At 41.0% G+C, this 25,013-nt stretch overlaps 1 protein-coding gene across 3 annotated transcripts in view; it reads left to right on the top strand.

Moving 5' to 3' along the window:
- ap3d1 (adaptor related protein complex 3 subunit delta 1) overlaps positions 1–23,864 on the top strand; it is a 28,462-nt gene extending 4,598 nt beyond the window's left edge. The window contains exons 3-34 of one of the 3 annotated variants that reach the window (XM_085347532.1): positions 7–87; positions 301–381; positions 502–609; positions 778–907; positions 2,855–2,994; positions 3,129–3,202; positions 3,319–3,368; positions 3,762–3,811; positions 4,049–4,097; positions 5,841–5,986; positions 6,309–6,457; positions 6,569–6,799; positions 7,095–7,326; positions 7,463–7,608; positions 7,822–7,963; positions 9,066–9,137; positions 9,264–9,339; positions 9,525–9,724; positions 10,013–10,086; positions 11,236–11,259; positions 14,168–14,336; positions 14,518–14,661; positions 15,247–15,300; positions 16,909–17,013; positions 17,295–17,450; positions 18,356–18,403; positions 19,151–19,340; positions 19,849–19,937; positions 20,192–20,277; positions 20,639–20,760; positions 20,934–21,013; positions 21,116–23,864. In XM_085347532.1, coding sequence (XP_085203658.1) covers positions 7–87; positions 301–381; positions 502–609; positions 778–907; positions 2,855–2,994; positions 3,129–3,202; positions 3,319–3,368; positions 3,762–3,811; positions 4,049–4,097; positions 5,841–5,986; positions 6,309–6,457; positions 6,569–6,799; positions 7,095–7,326; positions 7,463–7,608; positions 7,822–7,963; positions 9,066–9,137; positions 9,264–9,339; positions 9,525–9,724; positions 10,013–10,086; positions 11,236–11,259; positions 14,168–14,336; positions 14,518–14,661; positions 15,247–15,300; positions 16,909–17,013; positions 17,295–17,450; positions 18,356–18,403; positions 19,151–19,340; positions 19,849–19,937; positions 20,192–20,277; positions 20,639–20,760; positions 20,934–21,013; positions 21,116–21,211 — 3,594 coding nt within the window. In that variant the 3' untranslated portion in view covers positions 21,212–23,864. The remainder of the gene's footprint in view (positions 1–6; positions 88–300; positions 382–501; positions 610–777; positions 908–2,854; positions 2,995–3,128; positions 3,203–3,318; positions 3,369–3,761; positions 3,812–4,048; positions 4,098–5,840; positions 5,987–6,308; positions 6,458–6,568; positions 6,800–7,094; positions 7,327–7,462; positions 7,609–7,821; positions 7,964–9,065; positions 9,138–9,263; positions 9,340–9,524; positions 9,725–10,012; positions 10,087–11,235; positions 11,260–14,167; positions 14,337–14,517; positions 14,662–15,246; positions 15,301–16,908; positions 17,014–17,294; positions 17,451–18,355; positions 18,404–19,150; positions 19,341–19,848; positions 19,938–20,191; positions 20,278–20,638; positions 20,761–20,933; positions 21,014–21,115) is intronic. The other 2 variants (XM_085347533.1, XM_085347534.1) reach the window with 2 other exon arrangements.
- The last annotated feature ends 1,149 nt before the right edge of the window (positions 23,865–25,013 follow it).

Raw genomic sequence — 25,013 nt, 5'->3', positions numbered from 1 at the left:
TTGCAGCTTCAAATGCTGGGCTATGACGTCAGCTGGGCTGCTTTCAACATCGTTGAAGTCATGAGTTCCTCAAAGTTCACGTACAAGGTAAGTCTGGGATGTCAGGATTGGTCGTGGAAGTGCAGGACAGAGTAATGCAAATGGAAAGGAAGATGCACACCCAGAATTTACAAAGTGATGTAGTCACAGCTGAATGAGCTGTATAAGTGGATCTCTGTGGTGCTGCAACAGGCTGACGAATGTTTGTAGTAATGTAATATAATAGCAGTATGTTCTTTATGCTTGCTTGCTTTCCTACAGAGGATTGGCTACCTGGCAGCCTCACAGTGCTTTCATGAGAACACAGACGTCATCATGCTGACAACCAATCAAATTCGAAAGGTCAGCGATGCACATGTTTTGTGAACTCTGTAAATATCTCCTTACTGTTAGTTTTCCCTCAGCTAATATTTTCTTTCTTTTTTGTTTTTCTTCCTATTTTTTTTAATCTATTTCTCCCAGGATCTCAGCAGCCCCAACCAGTATGACACAGGTGTTGCCCTCACTGGTCTGTCTTGTTTTGTGACCCCTGACTTAGCTCGGGACTTAGCTAATGACATCATGACATTGGTGAGTAAGTCCTGAGGTGTACCCACATGACTTCTGCTCTTTTCTCTTTTTCTTTTTTTGCTCGTTACCATTTACTTCAGTCAAATAAGCTGTCATTCCAGGGTTGTTGTTTTTTTTGTTTTTTTTTTTACATCTTTAAAAATGTGTATTTACTGTCTTCTACTGCAGATGTCCCACACTAAACCTTACATCAGAAAAAAAGCTGTGTTGATCATGTATAAGGTGTTTCTCAAGTATCCCGAGTCCCTGCGCCCAGCTTTTCCCAGGCTCAAGGAGAAACTCGAGGACCCAGACCCAGGTATCAGAAAACACAGTATTTATCCAGTCTGCTAGGGAACGTTTGTTTCTCATTTCCGCTCATGAAAAAGAGAGATCATTTGCTGGTTTTTCTAGTACATTTGATTTGTGCCCCATGTCCACAAACCTTTTGTTTTCACTGAGCTTTAATAGACACAGCTGGAACTTTTGGGGCCTCTGTGTACATGAACCGAGCGCCACATGATATTTTTTTTGGTTAAAATCATACTCTCAGATTTGGGCGATGACTGTCTTTTTTTTACTAATCACATCGTGAGCCAATCAAGCTTTTCCTAAGTTCATTTGGAAAAAATTACAAAAGGTACAGAAAAATTTGGACAGTGTTATTATTTTTAAGGTGCTGTTTTTAAGTATTTTTTTAAGTGTAGTTGTTAGTAACTGTTGATTGTGTATATAAATGGTGGATTAAGCCACCTTGATGTCACATTTTACCCAAGATTAGCTGTTTGGTGGCTGCTGAAGAAAACACTAGAATTTGACTCACCACCACTGAAGCACATTTTTTTTTGGATACTTTAACAAGACAATAAAGCTTCTTTCAGGTTTATGTGTAATTAATTTAACGCAGTTGTGTCAAATACTGGCATATTTATTTCCCTACGGACGGCGTACGAAAAGGGGTTTTCAGGCCAACTTGACTGTGCTTGACATGGATGACGCTCCGTGTTGGTCAAATGCTGATTGGTTGACAAATGGGCCAGAACAGGGAAGGGATCGATGGCAGAGTTCACTGGGAATTGAAAGAGCTTGGGAAAAAAATTTAAAGATCCAAAAATACAGCATGAAAAGTACAGATTGTGGCTACAGTGGATACTTCTCGTTGTTTGTAACACTTGGTTTCACTTCATCATTTAGTATGTCATAACTTTGCTTTGCTCAGCGGCTGGCTGACAGAATAAGCAAGAGTCGCCCACATACTGGTTGTAACATGTTGTGCAGTGCCCCCATCCACAGCAGACGCTGTCTCCAAGCAGACAGGCTGTCCATGGACTGCTAGTGGACGACCAAGGTGTTATCACTGCTGAAGCATCATTTTAGCTAAATTCACAAGGGTACACCACAGCAGATGGAGCCTTGGCTTTTTTAGCCCTTCTGTGTTGGTTTTGAGTTCTAGATTATCAGGTTGCTGCTTTTTGGTAAATTTGCCAAAGTTGGCCTGCTCGTCTTATGTTTCCGTACCAGCAATAGCTATTCCCGTGGACTTCACCGCGTCGTTCAGCTACCGCTTCTGTGAGTCTCACATCCTTCCAACAGACTCCAGCTGGGAATGTTAGTCCTTGTATTGTTATCTGCTGCAAACTGGACAGCAGCTGCAAGTAGAGCTTGCACCAGATGAAGAAGTGGTTTTGTGAGTCACTCCACTAAGCTGTCTAAGGCTGCAGAGCAAAGCAAGCGATACTGTCACCAGCTGCAGTCCAAGACACTACAGTTGGACTTGCAGGGGTCGAAAGACTCGGTGGAGAAGCAGCTAATGGTTAGCAACACCAGAACTTTTACAATAAAGTATACTCCAGAAAGCATTACAAATTAAGACTGTCCACAATATAAGACATCAGATCCCCTAACTGAACCCCATAAATGATTCAGCAGCAACGAATATGTGATTAAAGAAGGCTTGGGTATGGTGCTGAGCCAGGACTTCCAAGACTGCAAGACAATACTGCTGACTCTCTTCTGGTTTTAGATGGTTTCATACTTACTACTCTACTCTATTTAATATCTCACTTTTTTATCCAGTTATGACGACAGTACAAATTCCATTCTTTTATTATTACATGCTTTGTTTTGTATGTTGGACTGCAGTCATTGGACATTACATTTTTTTTCTTTAATAACAGACTACATAGTTTTTCAATGTTCTTTTAAAGAAATTAAGCTTTTGTAGTTTTCAATACTTGTTTCCTGATGTTATATTCTCTCCTTTTAGGCGTCCAGTCAGCAGCAGTAAATGTCATATGTGAGCTGGCCAGGAGAAATCCTAAGAACTACCTGTCATTGGCCCCGCTTTTCTTCAAACTCATGACTTCCTCTACTAACAACTGGGTTCTCATTAAGATCATAAAGCTGGTAAGACTTTACATTTACATTTTAGTAGTTAGTAACTGAATAGATTTAAATATATACTTTTATATATTTAGTGTACCAGCTTCTGAAAGGTGATTGTGGACAAACAAAATCCAGAAATTCTGTGTATCTTGTAGTTTGGTGCACTCACACCGTTGGAGCCACGGTTGGGGAAGAAATTGATTGAACCTCTAACAAATCTAATCCACAGGTGAGAGGAAATTCTCTTTTATTGTATTTCCCGTAGACAGTACAACAGTCTAATCTGATAAACAGCTCAATAATAATTCTAAACTTTCTCACCGTCCTGATGTTTTTCTCTCACAGTACCTCTGCCATGTCTCTGCTGTATGAATGTGTCAACACTGTGATTGCAGGTCAGTACAGCTGTTCTGTGGGTCACATCAAATCTCACTTAGCTTAGTGGCCCCAGCCCCATGTTTATTTCATCGTTTCAGTATATTTTTGCATCTGTGTTGAGAAATAAGCTTATACATTGATCTTCAAAAAATACAGTGTAGTGTCTTATCTGTATTTGCTCTTTTCAGTCCTCCTACGTGCTAAAACCACATTTTCTTAGCTTTGCTTGAATGAATAAGTGGAATTTGTACAAGTTAAATTTTAACTTGTATACTGGCGCTTAAACATCCTTGAGATTTAGCAGAGGTCTTTTTCCTCACGTGTTCTGATCTTTATTTGTTTTGGTTTTTTTAAACTTGCTCATAAAAAATCGTTCTCAGATGTAATTGTTTCCTTGTGCTACATTACAGTGTTGATTTCTTTGTCCTCGGGGATGCCTAACCACAGTGCTAGTATCCAGGTAATCTCCTCAGTTCCTCTCTTTCATCAACATATTCATGTGTTTAGTTGCAGATTTTTAACCCTTTCCACTCCAGTTGAATCACAGTGCATGCCGTCTGATCCAACATAGCTTAAGTAGAAACACAGCAGCCATCAGACAGGCCAGAAAGTCTCACAAAGCTCCTGGTGTGGAAAGGTTTTCCGTGGTGATAACAGATCTGTCCCTCTCCCTCTCTGTTTTTTGTCTCCCCCACAGCTCTGTGTGCAGAAACTGCGAATCCTGATAGAAGACTCGGACCAGAACTGTGAGCCCTCTGTCAATGCCTGCAGTGTGTCATTTTCTCATTGTCTGAGTGTTTTTGACTATGGAACAGTCCACCCTTTTAGACGACAATAACATAGACCTCCTGACTCTGGATAACTCGAACATTACTACCTTTTCACTCTCAATTGGGCGTCCTGCTTGGAATACCATTGCACTTAAGTCACATCCACCCGGTTTCCAACAGAATAGACACAAAAAATTACCCAATTTTAATTTTTTAAAAATATTTTCTTTGCTTCACTCTAGAGGGGCTTAAATTTGTTATACTATAAGTTGTTATTACATTCTCTTTGCACACAGCCATTTGGAGCTTAGATTTCTACATTCGGGTATTCGAGTTGTCTGGATCTTAAAACGTAGATAACTGTGCGTGTGTAAAGTAAATTGTAGACTCCTGGTCATAGGCTACATCCACTCTAAAATGTTTCCCATATCAGTCCTAAATCACTGTAATAGTGAGTACTCAAAGGCATAAAGTCATGCTTTTTAAAAGGAAAACTTATTAGTGTGGACATGGCCTTAATAGAGTAGACTGTGAACCTGTGGTTCAATGTTTTATCCTTTCATTGATCACTGCTGTGCCCCTGTTTCGTTTCACAGTTATACTTGGGTATAGAACTTTCCAAAACATCAGTGAGTAAAGCCGTAAATATGTAGCGATTCCCTTGTGACGATGCTTAACTGGTAAAGTATTTAATCTCAGGGCCCACTTAAAAGCCCTGAGTAAATTCATGTAGAACACTTGTTGAATTAGGACTGAGTAAAAGTCAGGTCACATACTTTTTGGTGATGATGCCATTAGATGGAGTGCAGGTAACTAAGGGTTCAGTCACATTTAGGCATGTATCATTATTGGGTTATTATTGCCAACCAGTCAGGGTTGGCAGCATTATTATTAATAATAATAATAATAATAATAATGATAATAATAATGATGATAATAGTTATTAATATTAATTATAAATGTTATTGATAAATACTTGGTGAGCTTAAATGAGTCTTCAAAAATGCAATGCCAGCTGAAAATGGAGAATTTTCACCTTCAAAGTAAAAGTTGTGCTTTACCATCTTCTTCTGCCTCTTCCATGCAAAATAAGGGCGACCATGGCAACATGCTAGCAACCAAAACGGTCACAATTAAAACCATAGGTTAAAAGAAATATGTTTCAAAAATGTGTGTAGCTTTTTCTTGTTCAGCACATCACTGAACTTCCACAAGTCCACATCAGTGGTCACTTCTCTAATCTAAGCACTGCAGTGATCAGCTTCACTGATCCAAGGTCAGTATAACACCCTTTTATTGATCACAGAACCTGAGAGGGGGGGGAATGAGCTGCCAGGGGTATGAGAAAGGATAAAGCAAAACAAGACTGTGTCCCAGTGTGTGTTGTCCCGTGTGCGTGTTTGTATGTCCTTTCCATCTTTTTGTGTGTTTTGTGTTTATTTCCTGTTTTAATTTATTTTTGTTTTTGCTGTGTGATTTATATTTTTTTATAGATTAGCGAAGTGAAGATGAGCATAGAAAGAGTTCATAGTGTATTAAAGTTATTACATACATATGATTATTACTGCAGTCACAGTAATGTAAAGCTAATCAGGTTTAAGAGTGATGGCATATAGCAAGGTGAACAAAATATACTTGGTAACGTGTGGAGATTTCAAGGGTTGTTGTGTGTCCTTTTTTAACTACACTAAGGTAGCGTGTTTTTGCGTATTTCTGTAGTGAAGTATTTGGGCCTGCTGGCGATGTCAAAGATCCTGAAGACCCACCCCAAATCAGTGCAGTCTCATAAAGACCTCATTCTCCAGTGTCTGGATGACAAGGATGAGTCCATCCGTCTGAGAGCTCTGGACTTGCTCTATGGCATGGTATGCAGCCAAACTTTTGACTTTTGTTTTATTCAGTGTTCACGAAAACTAATGTTGAATATTTTTAGATCCGGATTATGCTTGTTTCAGTCTATTCTAAAGAATACGGTGCAATGCAATACAAAAAACAGAACTTTCGCTGTAACTACTTTGCTGTAGCTCGGTATAATAAAACGGCTTTGCTAGCACTCACACACTAAAGTGTCAAGTACAATAGATACCGTAAACTGTTACTGCCAACTGTAGAACTCTGCAAATGGTGCTGTTTGATCTAGTAAAGTAATAATTCTCTGTGGTCACTTGTGGGTTCTGCTCTTTGCAGGTGTCCAAGAAGAACTTGATGGAGATCGTAAAGAAGCTGATGATACATGTAGACAAAGCCGAAGGAACCACCTACAGAGATGAACTGCTCACAAAAATCATTGACATCTGCAGTCAGAGCAACTACCAGTATATCACCAACTTTGAATGGTTAGTTTACCAGCAGCACTGTCCTGTGCTTCACTCTGAGGTGTGTCAGTTTGCTTTACATTTGCTGTTTGTTGTAGTTATATACACGCCCTCTCCATGTCTGCCCAACAGGTACATTAGTATCCTAGTAGAGCTGACCCGACTAGAGGGCACACGGCACGGCCACCTCATTGCCTCTCAGATGCTGGATGTGGCCATACGAGTCAAAGCCATCCGGGTCTTTGCTGTTGCCCAGATGGCTACCCTGCTGGACAACGCCCACCTGCTGACAGGCAACATGCAGAGAAACGGCATCTGTGAAGTGTTGTATGCTGCAGCCTGGATCTGTGGGGAATTCTCAGAGTAAGTCATTAGAAGTAGTCAGTATAGTTGGTATATTTAAACTCTCTGCCTGACGCTAAAGGTTTGGCAAACAGAAGAGACAGAGCAAATACCGTTTTACTCTGTAAGAGCAGATGAGTCAGGACAGAGTTAATGCAGTCATATAATATGTAGTATGTAGTGTGTTGTGTGTATTTATTTTGCACAGTCACAAATGTGTGTAACCCAAACACTGTACTGCTGTATCTGTTTGGGAACCTTCCTGAGGGTTGAGAGTACCAAACCTGAAATAACAGAAATCTTCCCCTCGTTTTAGACACCTGGAGAATCCCGTGCAGACTTTGGAGGCCATGCTGCGTCCTAAGGTCGCGACCCTACCTGGTCACATCCAGGCTGTATATGTGCAGAATGCAGCCAAGCTGTTTGCCACCATCCTGAAGAACCAAGAGGGGAACACAGACAGCACAGCTGCACAGGAAACCAGCCAGATGATGATAGACAGGCTACCACTGTTTGTCCAGAGTGCTAACCTCGAGGTGCAGGAGAGGGTAAGATAAATGAAGACTGAAAGAGCCAGAGTCCTTACAGAGCCTGACCTTTAATGCTTCACAGATTACAAGGTTACCTACTGCATACAAATCGGATAAATACCTGCAATCTACAGTTCCTCTCCTTTTTCCTCAGGCGTCCTGCATCCTGCAGCTAGTTAAATACATCCAGAAACTGCAGCAGAAGGATGTAGAAGTAGCAGAAGAAGTCAGCGCGTTGTTTGCTGGAGAACTCAATCCTGTAGCTCCAAAGGCACAGAAGAAAGTGCCTGTTCCCGAAGGGTACGTTGGCTCAGCACATGAGATAAACAAAACAAAACTGCAATATCACATATTTTTACAGTTTATAATCTTTTTGCTTAAAATGCAGTGTTTTTGTTTCTCACCTTTGAGGTGTAGCAGCAAGAGTAACTAAAACGTTTCGGCATTTATGCTGCATGTGTCTGCTTTTGAGTTTTTCATAATGGAATACAACAACCATGTTTGTGTGTGTAGGCTGGACCTGGATGCTTGGATCAATGAGCCTCCTTCTGAAAGCGAGTCTGAGGATGAGCAACCCAAGGCTATTTTTACCAAGGAGGAGCCCAAACACTCACGCCCCCGTCACACAGAGGTGGACGAGAAAGAGCTGGCAAGGGTGCGTAGGTTGGTCTTTGTATCATTGATAAACTGCAAAGAGCAGTTATGATCCAGGACTCCATGTCCAAATTAGTTTTTTGTTTTAGCTTGTAACATTTGAGGTGTTTAACCTTTTTGTGTTGTTACTGAAATTTTTATAATGTCAGCTGAAAAAATTGCCACCATGAGTAAGAAATAGTTTCAAAGCAACTTCTCAATTTTAACTGATGGAACATAGAACAAAAACAGTACACAACTCTGACTTTTTTGTTGTTGTTTTAACGGACAGGATTAGTAAAAGTCTCATCATTTTCATACCGTTTTCTTTTACAAAGTGCTGACTAATAGAAAGAGTAGAGTATGGTTTAAAGTGATCATGGAGGAAAAGAGGAACAGAGATGTTGGCCCTGCAGTCACTACATGTTAATGCCACCTCAGCAGATGGGTTTCCCTTAAAAAAGCCTTAAAACCAGTTGGACTTGTGCTTTCTTTATCAGGGGAAATTGACATTTGGTTTTCCATCTTCCCCTCTGAAATAACTTTTCGTATCTGAATTAATTTTGTTCTGAGTGTTGCTCTGTGGCTCTTCTGCCACCTAAGACAGAGGTTTGAGGTTGGGGAGGAAACTGTCTGCAGATTGGACGAATCCGGTCCTGTAAGCACTAATTCCAACAGTAGGAAATCCCACCGTGTGCACTTCTTCTGATCTGTAGCAGTCATAGACGCGCATCAAGACTTTGAAGCAGAATTGTAAGGTTTGATCTTAGTTTTAGAAAGTGACAGACCGACGATGCTGCCAGCACTGTTTCTAGTCTTGGATATGAATTATTTATTGTTTCGGTACATTACTTTAAATGTTGTTATATGCCAAAGCCTTCAGGTTTTTTCATCATTGATTTTTTTTATTTATTTTTTATTTTTTTTATTTTTTTAATGAACGGTAACATATGTGATAAAATGGTCTGTGACTGTTTATTAAAGTTGCCATTGACTCAGAATCAATATTAATCTCCTCAGACTCACAGTTAGTAAATCTGGCTTCCCCCTTGGATCCCAGCTCATGCTATAAGTGACGTAGGCTGTTCGTGAATTCATATTATATTTCTTGTTTCCACTACAAGAGGAGAGAAGCCAGAAAGCAGGAGCAAGCCAACAACCCATTCTACATCAAGGCCTCTCCATCTTCTCAGAAGGTATGCTCACCGTCTTCAGTAATTACTTTGTGTTGGTAGTCATTTTCACTGCACAGGGTATTTAGTAAAAGTAGTTACGCTCATGTATGGCAAAACCCTTTTTGAGATGAATTCTTTTATGTGTAGGTGTACCAGGAAGCTCCAGGAGTGGAACACATCCCAGTCGTGCAGATTGATCTCAGCGTGCCTCTCAAAGTCCCAGGTGGGACACGCAATCCTTATATTACTACAAAAACTAAAAAAAGGAACCCCAATATAACTATCATAACTTCACCTGAATCTAAGTGCAGCCTTACTTGCAAACATACTGTTGTGTCACAATTTTTCTATTCGTATACTGAAAATTATCAACGTTACCCTTAGCTACAACTCCCTCCCACCCCACAGGTCTGCCTATGTCTGACCAATACGTTAAACTAGAGGAGGAGCGTCGGCAGAAAGAGAGAGCAGAGAAAAAGAAGAAGGAGAAGAAGAAGAGGAAAGAAAAACGCAGTGGGCGAGGGAAGAAACACGACTCAGGCCCAGAGAGCGAGGAGGACATCACACCTGCACATGTGGTCGACATTGTTACAGAGGAGATGCCAGAGGTAGGCATGTGGTGACATCAATGGAAGAAGACTTTTTATAAATACTAAGTTTAAAACATTCTGTAAGTTGTTGTCGAAGCCTTCTTTTTCCGCCTGGTCCTTCTTTCTATGTAGTGTTGAAAGTTTTATTACTTTATTATTTAATTTAGTTAATGTTAATTATTTTACACTGACATGTTCAAGGAAAATCATTTTCACTCAGTTTTTTATAAATATATTTTTACTGTATCATCACAAAGATCACTGGAAGTCAGTAGCTCAGCTAATCTCTTGTGTTTTGTCCTACAGAATGCCTTACCCAGCGATGACGATGACAAAGACCCCAATGACCCTCACAAAGCCCTGGACATCGACCTGGACAAGTGAGTTTTATTTTACATGTGTTCGACCTTCATCACTTTAACTGCTGATTTTGAAGATGCTGAAGTCATCATTTTTATATCTAAACTAGTCTGCCAGGCACTGAAATTTAAGATTTTCCACCCAAAGTTGTTGTTTGTGTTGTGTACCTTGTTTTAAAGCTGGAGGATTTCTAGTTTGAAGTCCAGTTATGTCAGAAAATAACTGAATAGTGAGTTCAACAGAGAGCTGTTTGAAAGGAATCTATCAAAGTCAAACTGAAAAGCAGACTTTAGGTTAAATTCAAGTGGTTGAACAAAGAAATCGTATCAACAACCAGATGTAGATTATTTACAGTCCTGTGTCATTGGGGCTGTTTTGTGGACAGATTTAGGCTGTTTTTTGAATTAAGCATGTAAAAGGTTTGCAGTCGATTCCAAGTGTAGCGTTTGCATTTGGAAGCAGTTCATTCAAATTCAAATGCAAAAGCCGTTCTCAAAGGGGATCTTATTTCAAATGAATCGAGCCAAACCTAGCGTGCACAAATAAAACAAATTTACTAGAGAGAGTGTGGGAACATAAGAAGTGGCCAAATCAGCATTTTGGAACATTCAGAAAAAAATGAAGCACCTGTGAACATGAAAAGGCCCAGGCCATGATGTAAGTCAGCAGTGGTGCATGATCGCAGGATGCTTTCCATGGTAAAGAAAAAACACATCACAGCATCTAGGCAGGACACTAATCTCCACAATGTAGACACACGATTAGCCAAAAACGCCTTTAAAAAATAATAAGCCATGAACTTTGATTCCCTGCAATTATGTCAAGTTGTCCAATTATATTTGAGTTGATGAAAATGGAGGACTTTGTATAAAAATGACCACTGTGGTCAATGCTAATATTTTTCTTAAATCCTCCAAATTTAACCTAAAAGTTGCATTTTAATCCTTTTGTTTCAAACCTGTTGTTTTGGTGTACTGAGGCAGAGAGATAAAAACTGTTGCTCTCCAAACATTTCATGAAAGTGTAGTTTTAGCATTTATTCCTGAAGCTTTCCAGTCACAGCATTAAAGCCAGTGTGACTGGCCCTCTCCCTCCTCGCACTCCTCATGCTTTCTGCTTCCTCTTTTCTGTGCCTACACACATCCATTACTGCCTCTTTGTGTGGGCAGCTTATTGGAAACAACTGCGCGCAGGTGAGTAGCACCCCAGCCATAGGGCCTGACCTCTGACTGTGCACAGGTCACCTTTGTCTTTCTCTCTGTCTTGCTTTCCAAGTAGCTGTCCTGCTCTTTTCAACTAATATAGCTGTCTGTTCCTTACCTATCTGAAGCTTGTAATGTCCACTTTCTCTTTTTGCTCTTCTTCCCTTCGATCTGTTCTTTAGTTGTAGCATTTGACCTAGTGATGCATAACGATATTGTAGTATCCCGCCTCTCTTAAAACTGCTTCTTCTTCTTTTTTATTTTTTTTAATGTTCTTGAAAATATCAGCATCTCTATTTCTGAACAAGCAGTTCTGATTTATCTGTCCTTAAAGAAAGGGAAACAAAATGATTTCCTAGAAAGAAAGAAAATAAGAACTGGCTGCTGATGTTCTCAGGACTTAATCTTTCACCCTTTAAATTCCCAGAATAGTTTCCTAAAAGCATGTTGGCTCTTCTTTTTCTTGTACTGGGCAATCGGCATCAACATGCTTTTAGAAACCTATCCCAGCGGTTCGACGCAATAGTGTAATTCTTTTCTCTTAGATCTGCTCAGCTGAGTTTAGTAGACTTGGCATGCCCCCAGACTGTCTCCAGCTGTTTTTAAGTGGATACGCTTTGCCTGCCCTCAGTGGAAAAAGATGTGGCCTTAAGCCAAGGATAGAATGTGGATCGTTTGAATAATGTGTTGATGAGATCATGCAGGACAAGCTGTAAACAGTTTTGGTCTTATAAATTAATGTTTACTTACAAAAACACATGTGGAAGTCTTTCTTTTGGATTGTAATTCTAAAAGAAAAATGACACCACAAAAGCAAGGTTACTTAATTCTAGGAATTTAAAGCTGAAAGAATAAAACCAAAAAAGAAAATTTACTTAAATTGGAGACTGATGACACAGCATGGTTTTATATAATATCTATATTAGATTTTATATTATATATAAAGATTTTCCAACAGGGGGCTATAGTGCACGCTACTAACTCCTAATTTCCGGCTTTTAAGACATACAGTGGGGCAAAAAAGTATTTAGTCAGCCACCGATTGTGCAAGTTCCCCCACCTAAAATGATGACAGAGGTCAGTAATTTGCACCAGAGGTACACTTCAACTGTGAGAGACAGAATGTGAAAAAAAAATCCATGAATTCACATGGTAGGATTTGTAAAGAATTTATTCGTAAATCAGGGTGGAAAATAAGTATTTGGTCAATAACAAAAATACAACTCAATACTTTGTAACATAACCTTTGTTGGCAATAACAGAGGTCAAACGTTTACTATAGGTCTTTACCAGGTTTGCACACACAGTAGCTGGTATTTTGGCCCATTCCTCCATGCAGATCTTCTCGAGAGCAGTGATGTTTTGGGGCTGTCGCCGAGCAACACGGACTTTCAACTCCCGCCACAGATTTTCTATGGGGTTGAGGTCTGGAGACTGGCTAGGCCACTCCAGGACTTTCAAATGCTTCTTACGGAGCCACTCCTTTGTTGCCCGGGCGGTGTGTTTTGGATCATTGTCATGTTGGAAGACCCAGCCTCGTTTCATCTTCAAAGTTCTCACTGATGGAAGGAGGTTTTGGCTCAAAATCTCACGATACATGGCCCCATTCATTCTGTCCTTAACACGGATCAGTCGTCCTGTCCCCTTGGCAGAAAAACAGCCCCATAGCATGATGTTTCCACCCCCATGCTTCACAGTAGGTATGGTGTTCTTGGGATGCAACTCAGTATTCTTCTTCCTCCAAACACGACGAGTTGAGTTTATACCAAAAAGTTCTACTTTGGTTTCATCTGACCACATGACATTCTCCCAATCCTCTGCTGTATCATCCATGTGCTCTCTGGCAAACTTCAGACGGGCCTGGACATGCACTGGCTTCAGCAGCGGAACACGTCTGGCACTGCGGGATTTGATTCCCTGCCGTTGTAGTGTGTTACTGATGGTGACCTTTGTTACTTTGGTCCCAGCTCTCTGCAGGTCATTCACCAGGTCCCCCCGTGTGGTTCTGGGATCTTTGCTCACCGTTCTCATGATCATTTTGACCCCACGGGATGAGATCTTGCGTGGAGCCCCAGATCGAGGGAGATTATCAGTGGTCTTGTATGTCTTCCATTTTCTGATGATTGCTCCCACAGTTGATTTTTTCACACCAAGCTGCTTGCCTATTGTAGATTCACTCTTCCCAGTCTGGTGCAGGTCTACAATACTTTTCCTGGTGTCCTTCGAAAGCTCTTTGGTCTTGGCCATGGCGGAGTTTGGAGTCTGACTGTTTGCGGCTGTGGACAGGTGTCTTTTATACAGATGATGAGTTCAAACAGGTGCCATTCATACAGGTAACGAGTGGGGGACAGAAAAGCTTCTTACAGAAGATGTTACAGGTCTGTGAGAGCCAGAGATTTTCCTTGTTTGAGGTGACCAAATACTTATTTTCCACCCTAATTTACGAATAAATTCTTTACAAATCCTACCATGTGAATTCATGGATTTTTTTTTTTTTCACATTCTGTCTCTCACAGTTGAAGTGTACCTCAGGTGCAAATTACTGACCTCTGTCATCATTTTAAGTGGGGGAACTTGCACAATCGGTGGCTGACTAAATACTTTTTTGCCCCACTGTAAGTTTACCAGCTCTTATCACTTCAGTATGGAGGACGTTATTAGGATCGATCGACCGTGTGGAGCTCTGCTAGAGGAATGTCTTGTGCTTTGAATGAGACCTGGCTGCTTCACAGTGCAGAACATGTGCTTGAGAATGGTGGATTGCTGCACCCTACATGCCTTGTTCACCTTTAACAATTAATACTCAAGGAATGCATCTTTCAGATGATGTAGCCCAGGAGGATCAAAATCACCTCCCAGTTAGAGTTAAAATATGTATCTGTATGTTTTGTTTGTGCAGGCCGCTTGCAGACAGCGAGAAGCTACCGGTCAGGTCACATCGTGCAGCGGGGGCTCCAAAAAGCTCTGCTGAGGATGGAGAGGCAGAAAATGCCACGCCACAGGAACCCAAGAAGAAGAGCAGCAAAGAAAAGAGGGACAAGAAGAAAGATAAAGAGAGGGATAGGAAGGTGAGGTTAAGATGCTGGAAACATTTCCCACCTTCTGGTCATAAATCAGATTCACGGAGCACTCAGAGCGAGGGGAGAACAGTAGTGCGCTGTCAGCTGCGCCGTCACAATTTGATGACTCAGTGTTTGCATTTCTTAACCTGACTGACACCGACTGGAATATATTCTCCTGTTTTCACAGAGGAGCAAAGAAGAGAAGAAGAAGAAAAAACACAAACATGAAGAAAAGGAGGAGGATCTTCTTGGAGGTCAAGCAGAAGAGCCCGTGGTCCAATCGGAAGAAACGAAGGAGGTGGAAGCACAGCCCACTTCAACTAGTGCTGAGGTACGCCTTTATAACATGTTGGACCGAGGATGTTTCCTACGCGGCGCCGCAGTTTGTATCTAACATCCAAACACTGATTTTAATTACCAGATCTATAAAATTATAATTAAAATGGCTTAAAGGATACCTTAAGGCAGTGGTTCCCAAACTTTTTTGCTAGGTCCCCCTTTGTTTTACAAGAAAAATGTTTTTTTTTGTTTTGTTTTTCCTTTTCGTACCGCGCCCCCCTGCAATGGCTCTGCGCCCCTCCTAGGGGGCGGGCCCCACACTTTGGGAAGGTCTGCCTTAAGGAGTGCTCTACAAATTCTGTCAAATGGTTAAATGCAAGCAGACACGTTTTATCATGTTCATTAACTCGGCGCTTCCATTGCTTTTTCCCAGCCTGTCTTTCAATCGGCTATAGCGATCAAGTATCAGTTTCCTCGTAGCCGACTGTGCAGTCTCTTGCCAAATACTTGATTTATTCATGAAACAGGACAGTGTATTCTCTGTATCCATTTTCATGAATAGTAGTAAGACACAGAACCTGTTTGGCCCTCACCCCTCTCACCTCCTCGCGCTCCTCTCCCTCCCTTCCTCTTTTAGGTTTCGGACCTGGATTTCTGGCTCTCAAATGCTCCAGTGCCCTCTAACACCCAGGTTGAGTCACGCCCCTCTTTCTCTCTCTCTCGCTCTCTTTCTGTCTCTCTCACCCTGTCCTGCCCACATCTGTTCAGTTTCATGACACGGTTTTCAATCAACCTGCCTCAGACATTGGTGTAACCATACATTCTGTCTCTGCTGCCCTTCAGTTGTTCCTTTTTTTTTTTTTTCCTCCCCTCTGCATCTTTTGACACTGCCTCTCTTTCACAGGGCTCACAACACTATATTCTGTCATTTTCCAGCACCCTTCTGCTTTCTAGCATGTGTGTGTACACAGTATGTATCTGTATTTGTCTCGCACTTCTTCTTGCCTTGTGTTGTGTCAGTCATGATGTCAGAACAGGTGCTGTTACTTTTTATTGTTTTGTTTTTGTTTTTTGTGATCTTTATTTATTGATTTCTTTATTTTTGAAGAAGTGACAATGGACCAAATGTCACTAATATGTCTTTGAACCAGTGTGGTCCTGGTACCCCCACACACACACACACACACACACACACACACACACACACACACACACACAAACTCCAAACAGAAGCTGGAGTTATTTTAGTGGTAGACAGGATATGTGAGCTTCAGCTAACAGTTATTGCTGGGATAGCCTTTCATGGTTCTAGGTTGGACACCAGCACCGCAGTGGTGGAAGAGGGGTAAACGGCTCCCCAGAAATTGGCCCAGAGTCCTTTCCTCTTACGTCACCACTGTATGAGCACAATATCCACTCTCCATTATCTCTTCAGTGTGGGGCCATAATTATCTTTGTTTCTGTTTGAAAACAAAGTAGAATTTCCCAAATCAGCTGCTAAACTTCACCTTTACTAATAGACTTTTTGATGACTTTTTTCTTTCATTTAAAAAAAATAGGAAAATTACTTTCTCAGTTGTTTTAAATTAAATCTATGTGGCCTGTGGTCATGCCAGGACAGTGCTCTCACACCATTTCCAGCTTGTTTAAATAAGCTAAGCTATCCAGTTGCTCCACTATTTCATCCTGACTGTTCCATGAAAAGACTGAATAACAGGCACACTGTTTCCTTAGCTATACATGTAACATGACTGTACGCTCAGATCTGTCAGGCCTTTTAACTTTCCCTTTGGGCATTTCTGTTATTAATCATTTGAACTGTCAGCCCAAGAGTTAAAGCTGCCCCAGTAATATGCATCGATGTCTTGGTGGAACGCTTGTTTTTGTTCTGGCTGTCACACCAGCGTCCCAGATCATACTGTTGCATATATTTAGCTTGTCAGTCAGCCTGCTTCAGTTTCGAGCAGCACCCAGTGTAGCTGTTTAGTGCAGTGGATCCAGCAGTTGTACAGCAAAACCACTGTAGGTGTAGAGGTCCATACAAACATGATATGCTCATGTTTAGCATTCTTCCATGCAACACTCTTGGCTCATTGTACCTGATGTTTGTTTGTGGTGTCACTCAGCTCAGTAGGTTGCAGGTGATCATGAATGACTTCTCTTATGAATGACTGAGTGAACTCACTAACCTCACTTACCTATGTCAACACAGAAGTGGTAGAAAGTTTTGTATGTGTTAAACGCTGTGGTTGTTCTTGTTTGTGTGTTTATTTGGTGGCGTGCTGGTGTATCTGAACAGGAAGCAGCAACAGTAGCAGAAGCAGCCCCAGCGCCCGAGGCGCCTGCTGGCACAGCGGCCGACTCTGAGCCCGAGGAGCCCAAAGACACCGAGACGGAGGAGAGTGTGAGTTAACGCAGACGAGGCAATAGTTGGAAGGAACAAAGTTTGACAGCACTGCTTGAGATTCCAGTTTACAATAACCCCGACTGGACTCGGGGAATTGGCAACTCTAATTCTGATACATTTGTGTGAACGATGTGTCGCAGACCTGCCAGTTTCTGTGGGCTCTGGGGGAGTAATTCTGCCACTTTGTGTTTTATTTTCATTAGCATTAACACTCAATGGCGATTAAACATCACTTCAGGAAATTTATCTCCTTCTCCTTCTTTGGTTTTTCTCTATAGAAGTCCTCCAAGCACAAGAAGAAGAAGCAGAAAAAAGAGAAGGAAGAGAAGGAGAAGAAAAAGAAAAAGAAGCATCATCACCATCACCACCACAGCGATGGAGGTGGAGAGGAGTCTGTGCAGAATGGCACCGTCGAGGAGGAGGAGCCTCTGCCGGTCAGTGTCGAACAACCACAACATTAAACTTAACCGATCATTACTTTTAATTTGTAAACTACGGGTTATGTTTCCTAAATCAGAATCGGTACAACAAAATGTACACGTACAAAGAATTAGGCTCATTCTTTTTCTTCGTTGCTCTCAATTTACTTAACAGAATAGATAAGAAACATTACTGATAAAAGCACGACACAGACAATAGCAATTTGTATAGCATATTTAAATGTGCAGTGCGCCAAGATCTTGGAATAAAACATTTACCAAGCTGGGGATGGATAACTGGTTACTATACAGTATATACATGAGGAATTGATGATATAGATGTATAGGTATGTACAATACCATATTGATACGTACAACAAAACATTATGTACAGCACTCTTAATTTATATTTTATTCCTTCCTAGTTAAATTTACCCTTTTTAATTTTTCATATTTATTTCCTATCTTATTCATAGCCTTGTCCTTTTTTGTTTTCTTTAGATCACGAGCAGTTGTCCAAGCATTTCACTACATATCGTACTGTGTATGACTGTGTACGTGACAAATAAAATTTGAATTTGAATTTGAAATTTCTTTGGTTTTAGCATTTGATGGATGTTAAAGTAGAGATGATATGAGTGAAGTAAAAATTAAATTGGCATCTTTGTGTCATTCCTCTTCGATTGAAAACAGACAAACAAAAGCTTACTGACCTCAAAGACACGAATAACTCAAAGCCGCATGTAGGCAGTATAATTTATCATCATTCATCTGAGCTCCACTGGGTAAACCCACTTACTGCTGCCAGCACACACTGCCTTCCTTGTTATATAGCAGCTAGGTAGGAGCTCCTGTTGCCTAGTTAGCATGCTTAGTGGCTGAGAACGCCTCCTCTGACCTGAGCTCTTCTCTCCTTTCAGCCCATGTCCAATTACTGCCTGCTGGCTGAGAACTCCTACATCAAGATGGTGAGTGATGGTGACTGCGATGCCAGGCTTTGGAAATTTGTTTTGCTCTCAATTTGTTAAAATAATTCCGGTCTCATTTTGGCCATGGAAACATTTAATTTTCGAATTTAATTTTTAGCATCCAAAGCTGCTCATGCCTTCTCCAATCTAATAGTTTGCATTGTTAATTAAAATGCACCAAGGGAACCAGATTGTGATAAATATTCTGCTTTATTTCGACATGTTGGGTTCTTCTGTTTACTTTAGTGAGACAATAAATAAAATAATTTTCTTGCTACATTATAGCGCACATTTCTTTCTAGATGCTGAGAAAGAGAAACGTTGTTGTTTCCAAGATCCAGCATGTGGAGTAATTAGAGTTAAAAAAACCAAAAAGAACTATCATATACAGATTTCTTTTTCTCTTCCTCTCTTTAAAGATGATGGAGGATGCTGATCAGGTATTGGTTAAAGTTTTGTCCTAGATGTGTTTCTCTCTGGTCTCGTTGCTCTTTACAGGCCTTCCTCCTTGGGCAGACTAATTTATGTTTCTCTTGCGCAGCAGCGCTCGGTTTCTGAGAATGATTCTGTCCTTGTGATTATCTCCTTGTGTTCACTTCTTGGAAATGGTGATGTGTGCTCTGGATCTGGGTAATGACTCTGATTTGCCTTGTTAACACTGTGTAAAAGAGAGGAAAGATGAGACCGTAATTCACTGTTCCAAAATCCACGTTTAGCACTTTCCTTGTTTTCCCTCTTCCCCGTAAGGTGTGTGACATCCAGGGGAACCTACAGGATGGCAGTCAGGTGGTGGTGTCTGTCATCTTTGAAAATAAGAGTGACAGCTTCCTCAAATCCATGGAGTTCAATGTGCTGGACTCTCTGAACTCCAAGCTGCAGAGGCCAGAAGGGTCAGGTCCACATGATGGCCTTACCGTCCCCTTCCAGCTTCCCCCTGGTCAGTTATTATCTAAAGAAAAATCGTGTATGAATCCATCCATCCATGACTGTGAATTAAAAGCCCATAGCCCCCCTCAAATCTTTAGTATTCATATTTTGGAGGGGCATCCAATCAGAAGTAAGTTAGCTTAAACTGAGGTTGAATTGAGCTGAAAGAGTTTTTGTTTGTTTCTTTTGTTCAGGCAGATTATTATCTGAGGCCCAGGATAAGATAAATTAGTATTACTTAAACCATGTAAAGCTAGTCTAGCATAACCCAAGATGGAAAATATGGGGTTGGAAATGGGCATCATAGTTATCCTTTGCTATAATATTGGCTTACTAAAAAAATAAAATAAAACAAGCATTTTCCTGGTAATTGTAGTGGGGCTTTTCAGAATAAATGTCCATCCTTTTTACTGAGTTACAGATGATTCAAGCAGCAACTTAAAAAATTGTATTATATGAGTTTTTAAAGTTGTTGAGTTCCATGATTTGATGCTGAGAGCTTCTGTTTTTTCTTGTAGGAGTGTCCAATGAAGCACGATTTGTCTTCACTGTGCAGAGCATCGTAATGCCGCAGAAGCTGAAAGGAACCCTCACCTTTATTGTAAAGGTTCGTAGGAAAAGCAAACAAGTGCCGTGTATACTAAAAAGAAAACAAAATCTAATGAAAAAGCTGAAATCCAAATGAAACGCAAACAAGATTGACAGGATTTTTTATACATTATTATTAAACCTGCGGCTTAATTAATTCATCTTTTGTATTTGTAATACTAGAGTTGGCCTAGTAGCAGATGAGTTAATTCTGAGACCTATGAAGGAATCAAACAGGTGTTTTTAATATGCCGTTTTGCTCCATTCCCACAGAACGAGGACTCCTCCACTCATGAGAAACTGGACTTCAAACTGCACTTTACCTGCACCTCCTACCTGATCACTACTCCTTGTTACAGGTTGGTTATGCCACTCCTCCATTCATATCAGAGTTTCAGTGAGTCATTTAAACTTTTTAAAGAAGCTGTTGAAACTCCTCTCAAAGTGTTTCCAGGGAGAAATCTTTGGAGTGGGAGAGTTTGTAGACTGAGTGGTGAGACTGTGGTTTAAGCGTGGCAGTAGAAAATGGCCATCTTTGAGGAAGAATAAATATCAGTAAATTTCACTTGTACTTGTTTTAAGATAGAGCTTGTGTGAAATTTTAAATTAAAAAGATCAAGAACCACGGTCTGGGAATCATTAAAATCTGTTGAATCTTCGTTAGATTTTAGTAATGGAGAAATCTAAAACTGACTTCTTTTTGTTCTTTTGCTCTCTCAGTGATGCGTTTGCAAAGTTGCTGGAGTCGGGAGATCTGAAGAGCAGCTCTGTCAGACTAGAGGGAGTTAACATGCCCTTCCATCACCTTCTGGCCAGGATCTGCTTCCACCACCACTTTTCTGGTACCTTTACATTATCACTTTTTTCGGGGGACCTGAAACCTGTGCTACTTCACATGCAGGAAATTACAATCATCAGAGGGGAATGTTTGAAAAGTGTATTAATGCTGGGTAATTTTGACATTAATTCTGATGCGCTGCATTTGTGATTGTGCTTCTTTCTCGTCTTTGATTAGTTGTGGAGAGGATCGACTCCTGTGCCTCCATGTACAGCAGGTCTATCCAGGGTCACCATGTCTGTCTGCTGGTCAAAACTGTAAGCGACAATAACATAAATCTGAGTTAAAACCGAAGATGAAAAGAGTTTTCAGGTGGTGATGCTGACATTGTCCCCCACTTCTCTCCCCCTCTCTCCCAGTCTGGTCAGACTGTGTCCATTGACGCTAAATGTGACGAGCCAACGCTGCTTGGGAATGTGCTGGATGAGATCAAGCAGACCTTCTCTCAGTGCTGATTGTGTCTGACAGCCGAAGGGTGCCCCACCCTCCACCCTACCGCTCCATCCCGCCCCTCCCTCACTGAAACACAACATAATCACGTTACGAAACACTGCGACTGGCACTTCCAGTATCGCCCTATTTATTAGTCTGCAGATTTGCAAGATTTCTTTCCCCTTCTCAGCTTCTCCAGCGCCCCACACTTTGCCCCTCTTTGCACTCTGTGGTCACTCCCTCACACTTGATGTTGCTTTACAGACTCATTGTGTACATGCTTCATCTTCTCTGCAGTGTAATTTTCATTTTTACTTCCTAGTTTTCGAACAGCCGCCCTGTTGCACCCCGACTCTGACTGAGCTCCCGTTTCTGGACGCCTGGTGTCCTCTTCTCTTTCCTGCGTCTCTTTCCGCCCTCCACTCTGTCGGGAATTCAATCTGTGACGGTCGCGTCATGTAATGTTGACAACTGGACTTTTGCTGTTAATGGTTGAATTGTATTTTTACTGTTTTGACGTTTTTGTCTTTGGTTTGTTTTGTTGTTTTGTCTTTTCTTTTTCTTTATCTTTGTCTGAAACCTGACTGCGCCTTCATCTAATCCCCTTCTTTACTGCTCACTAAAATCTGTGTGTGCTGCTCATCTGTGTAGGCCTTGAAAAAAGATAAATCAGGTGATTGACTCTTTTTTCGGACTAGATGGGCGCTATAACCTGCTCACCCACCACTGACCTGGTGCCTGGAGAAGACCAGACACTGGGCAAGTGCAATGAGAGGAGAGCAGAGGTGAAACCAAAGCTACAAATAAGGCATGGGTTTTAAGCTTGTATCGGGGTGCTTTTGCCCTACTTGCCTCTTGGCGAGGCTCAGAGCAGATCTGCTGGTGTTTAGTTGAACCGAATCCTTGTGTCTCTACGGGTGATTGTACAGTAGTTCAGTAGTTTTGCTCTGTGCCTTAGCCCTGCAGTCTGACCTACTCCGGCACTTCATAAGTCTTGTAGAGCCCCCACCTCTCCCCTGAGTGCACTGATCTAACAGTGCTAAACTGCAGATTGACCCTCCCCAAGGACTTTGAACATATCATTCCTTTGGCAAATCCAGTGCAATGTGAGGTTTCTATTACACCTGACAAAGCCACCTGTGTTCTACCACGCATGGATGGTTTAGTTATTGTATAGAAGATGTAATAATATTGTAAAGCAGGATGCTGTTCTTTGTCTGAAGGCAGGTCGTCACTTGGCCAACGTGTTCACGGAATAATCTGACGTAAAGAGCTGACATCACTGTCCTCTGTGGGGGGGGAAAGACAACCTGTGACAAGTTAAAGGACACCACACTTATACTCTCAGCCTGCCTGTACTGTTTCTTTTAAAACTGCTGGTCTGCATATGAGATTGCTAAAAGTCATTTTACTACTAAGCGGACGCTGTTAACCTGTCAGTGGCTTGAGGCGCCCTGTGAGTCAGTATTAATCAACACGGCTTCCACAGTAAGGAAGCATCGCCTCTGTCAGCAGCAGCAGTTGTGTGGTTTTTGTCTGTCCTCATGTGAAATATTTGCGCCCGTCTCCCTCTCATGCATCACAGAAAAAGCCAGCTGACCCACCCATATAAATCCCCCCCATGTTTCTTTTTCCCTCCAGAAACTGCCTTGCTACTTTGTGTGTATGTGTGTGTTAGGAGAGACTTTAAAGAAAACACAACACCCGACTTCCTGCTGAACTCTGTTTGATGTCTTCATTTGGATCATTCATGTTTAAAGCAACCACCCCGTCCACTTCAACTGATCCTTGTAGTAGCAAGAGTGAAAGGAAAAAAAGACTTGGTAGCGTCTCTGTTCATATATATACTGGTAAGGCCCTCCTCTCTTGCATTTGTCTGCTATTGTAGATAAGAAATATAATGATGTCTGGCCTGAAGGTCAAGTCAGCCATTCCACTAGATTTTCAGTAGTAAAGTCTGAAATCAGAGGTGATCAGCTGTTTTTCAGGAACGTCAGTAGAAAAAAATTATGTACGCGCTCCCTGTTCCTGAAAATGATATCCATGAATCTGAGAAACGACTTCTCTAATCACACGCTGTCCTAATACTGATCATTCTGTGCATACTGTTAGATTAAAATTTGTATATTGCATGATTAGGAATGTACACTTTTATTTTCCTTGTTTCTTTCCCATGGTCATGCTTACACAGACAAAGATGTCATTCCATTTTCTCTTGTTTTTCCTACTTTTTTTTTTTTTAAATGAGGTTTTCTTGACCATTCTCTATTTTTGATGGTATTGTGTTTTTATCTATTCTAAGTGCAGACAATTAAAAGAAGTGATACCATTGAATGTTTTAAAATTATTAGTCACAGGGGAAGGAAGGGGGTTCTGTTTGGTGTCGCACCACTGAGGACATGGGGCTCACAATAACAGTAGAACAGGTTACGTGAAGCAGTGTACTGAGAGGCAAACCCGCTCTGTCTTAATGCTCTGTTGGTTCAGCTGTAATGACTTATTCTACCAAGTTTGGCTTGTGACATTGAAATATACTCTCATATGACAGATTTTTGAAGGTCCTGTCTTTTTATTTCTTCATATTCAACTCTACAATGTCATATTCAGAAGGGGACAACATAAATTACATTTCCTTCAAAGAAATTCCACTCAACAAAAAAATAAATAAATAAATAAAAGCTGTAAGAAGATGCTGTAGTCCTTTTGTGTGTGTGTGTGTGTGTGCGCGCGTGTTAAAGTGAGCCAATAAGCATACAAAAAACTAGTTTTGAATGAAATGATAGAAACCTGGAGTGTATACGTGTAGATGAAGATATGTTCTTGGCAAATTAATACCCGTCTCTTTATCAATAAAGCAAGATGTGCCGCTTTGAACTTCAATTCCCAGAAAGCCTAGCAGCAGAAGTAATCGAGACCCCTGACTGACAGCGAGCAGCTGAGTTGAGAAAAGTTGAGCAGACAAAGCCTCAGATTGAAGTTTTATGAAAAAATTGATTGTTTTATCGAAATTGCCGCTTGGCCAACCTCCCTTTCCTCCTTAAGGCACCCGATAAAAAGAGGAGGCTGAAAAGCTTTCGGTAGCAAAGATAACCGAGATCAAAATGAATTTCCGGTTTAGACTTTCAAAACAAAGCTCGCGATTCGAACTGTATTTTTCTCTAAGAGCAAGCAAAAATGGACACTTATGCATGTTTAACTAGAAGTACATTAAACGACACAAAACCTAAAAATAAAGACTCTACCTTCATCATAAACAATGAACATCCTAACTGTAAGGTCTTAAGAAGTTGTTTACCTGAGAGAGTGCAACTAGGGTAAAGGTCAAAAGAGAGAGGGGTAAATTGTGCAGTGCTGTGAGAAAGTATTGGCCCCCTTCCTGATTTTTTTTTTCTTTCTTTTTTTTGCATATTTGTCTCACTAACATGTTTCAGTTTAAAGAAATGTTAGGCAAGCTAAACAAATGCAAAATGCAGTTTTAAATGATGGTTTCATTTATTAAAGGAGAAAAGCTATCCAAACCTGCCCTGTGTGAAAGAGCTAGTAACCTAATAACTGTTTGTGCCAGCCAGTGAGATCTGCAATCAAGCATTTGTGAAAACTGGCAATGAGTCTTTCACACTGCTGTGGAGGAATTTTGGTCATGAGAAAGTAAGTTTATCAGACCTGGACTTTGATTAGGCAACCACAAAATCAAAACTTTAATTTTTCTTTCAAAGGTGGACTTGGTGAGATATTCTCCTTCAGGATTTTCTGGCAGACAGCAGAATTCATGGGTCTATCATTTACAGCAAGTCGCCCAGGTCAATTCCATTTCCCAGATTGGAT

This window comes from Diplotaxodon limnothrissa, linkage group LG23 (assembly GCF_057381915.1).
Source record: "Diplotaxodon limnothrissa isolate DT_005_m linkage group LG23, D_limnothrissa_male_GT1.1, whole genome shotgun sequence".
Taxonomy (NCBI): Eukaryota; Metazoa; Chordata; class Actinopteri; order Cichliformes; family Cichlidae; genus Diplotaxodon; species Diplotaxodon limnothrissa.
This window is presented reverse-complemented; position numbering and strand designations above follow the sequence as displayed.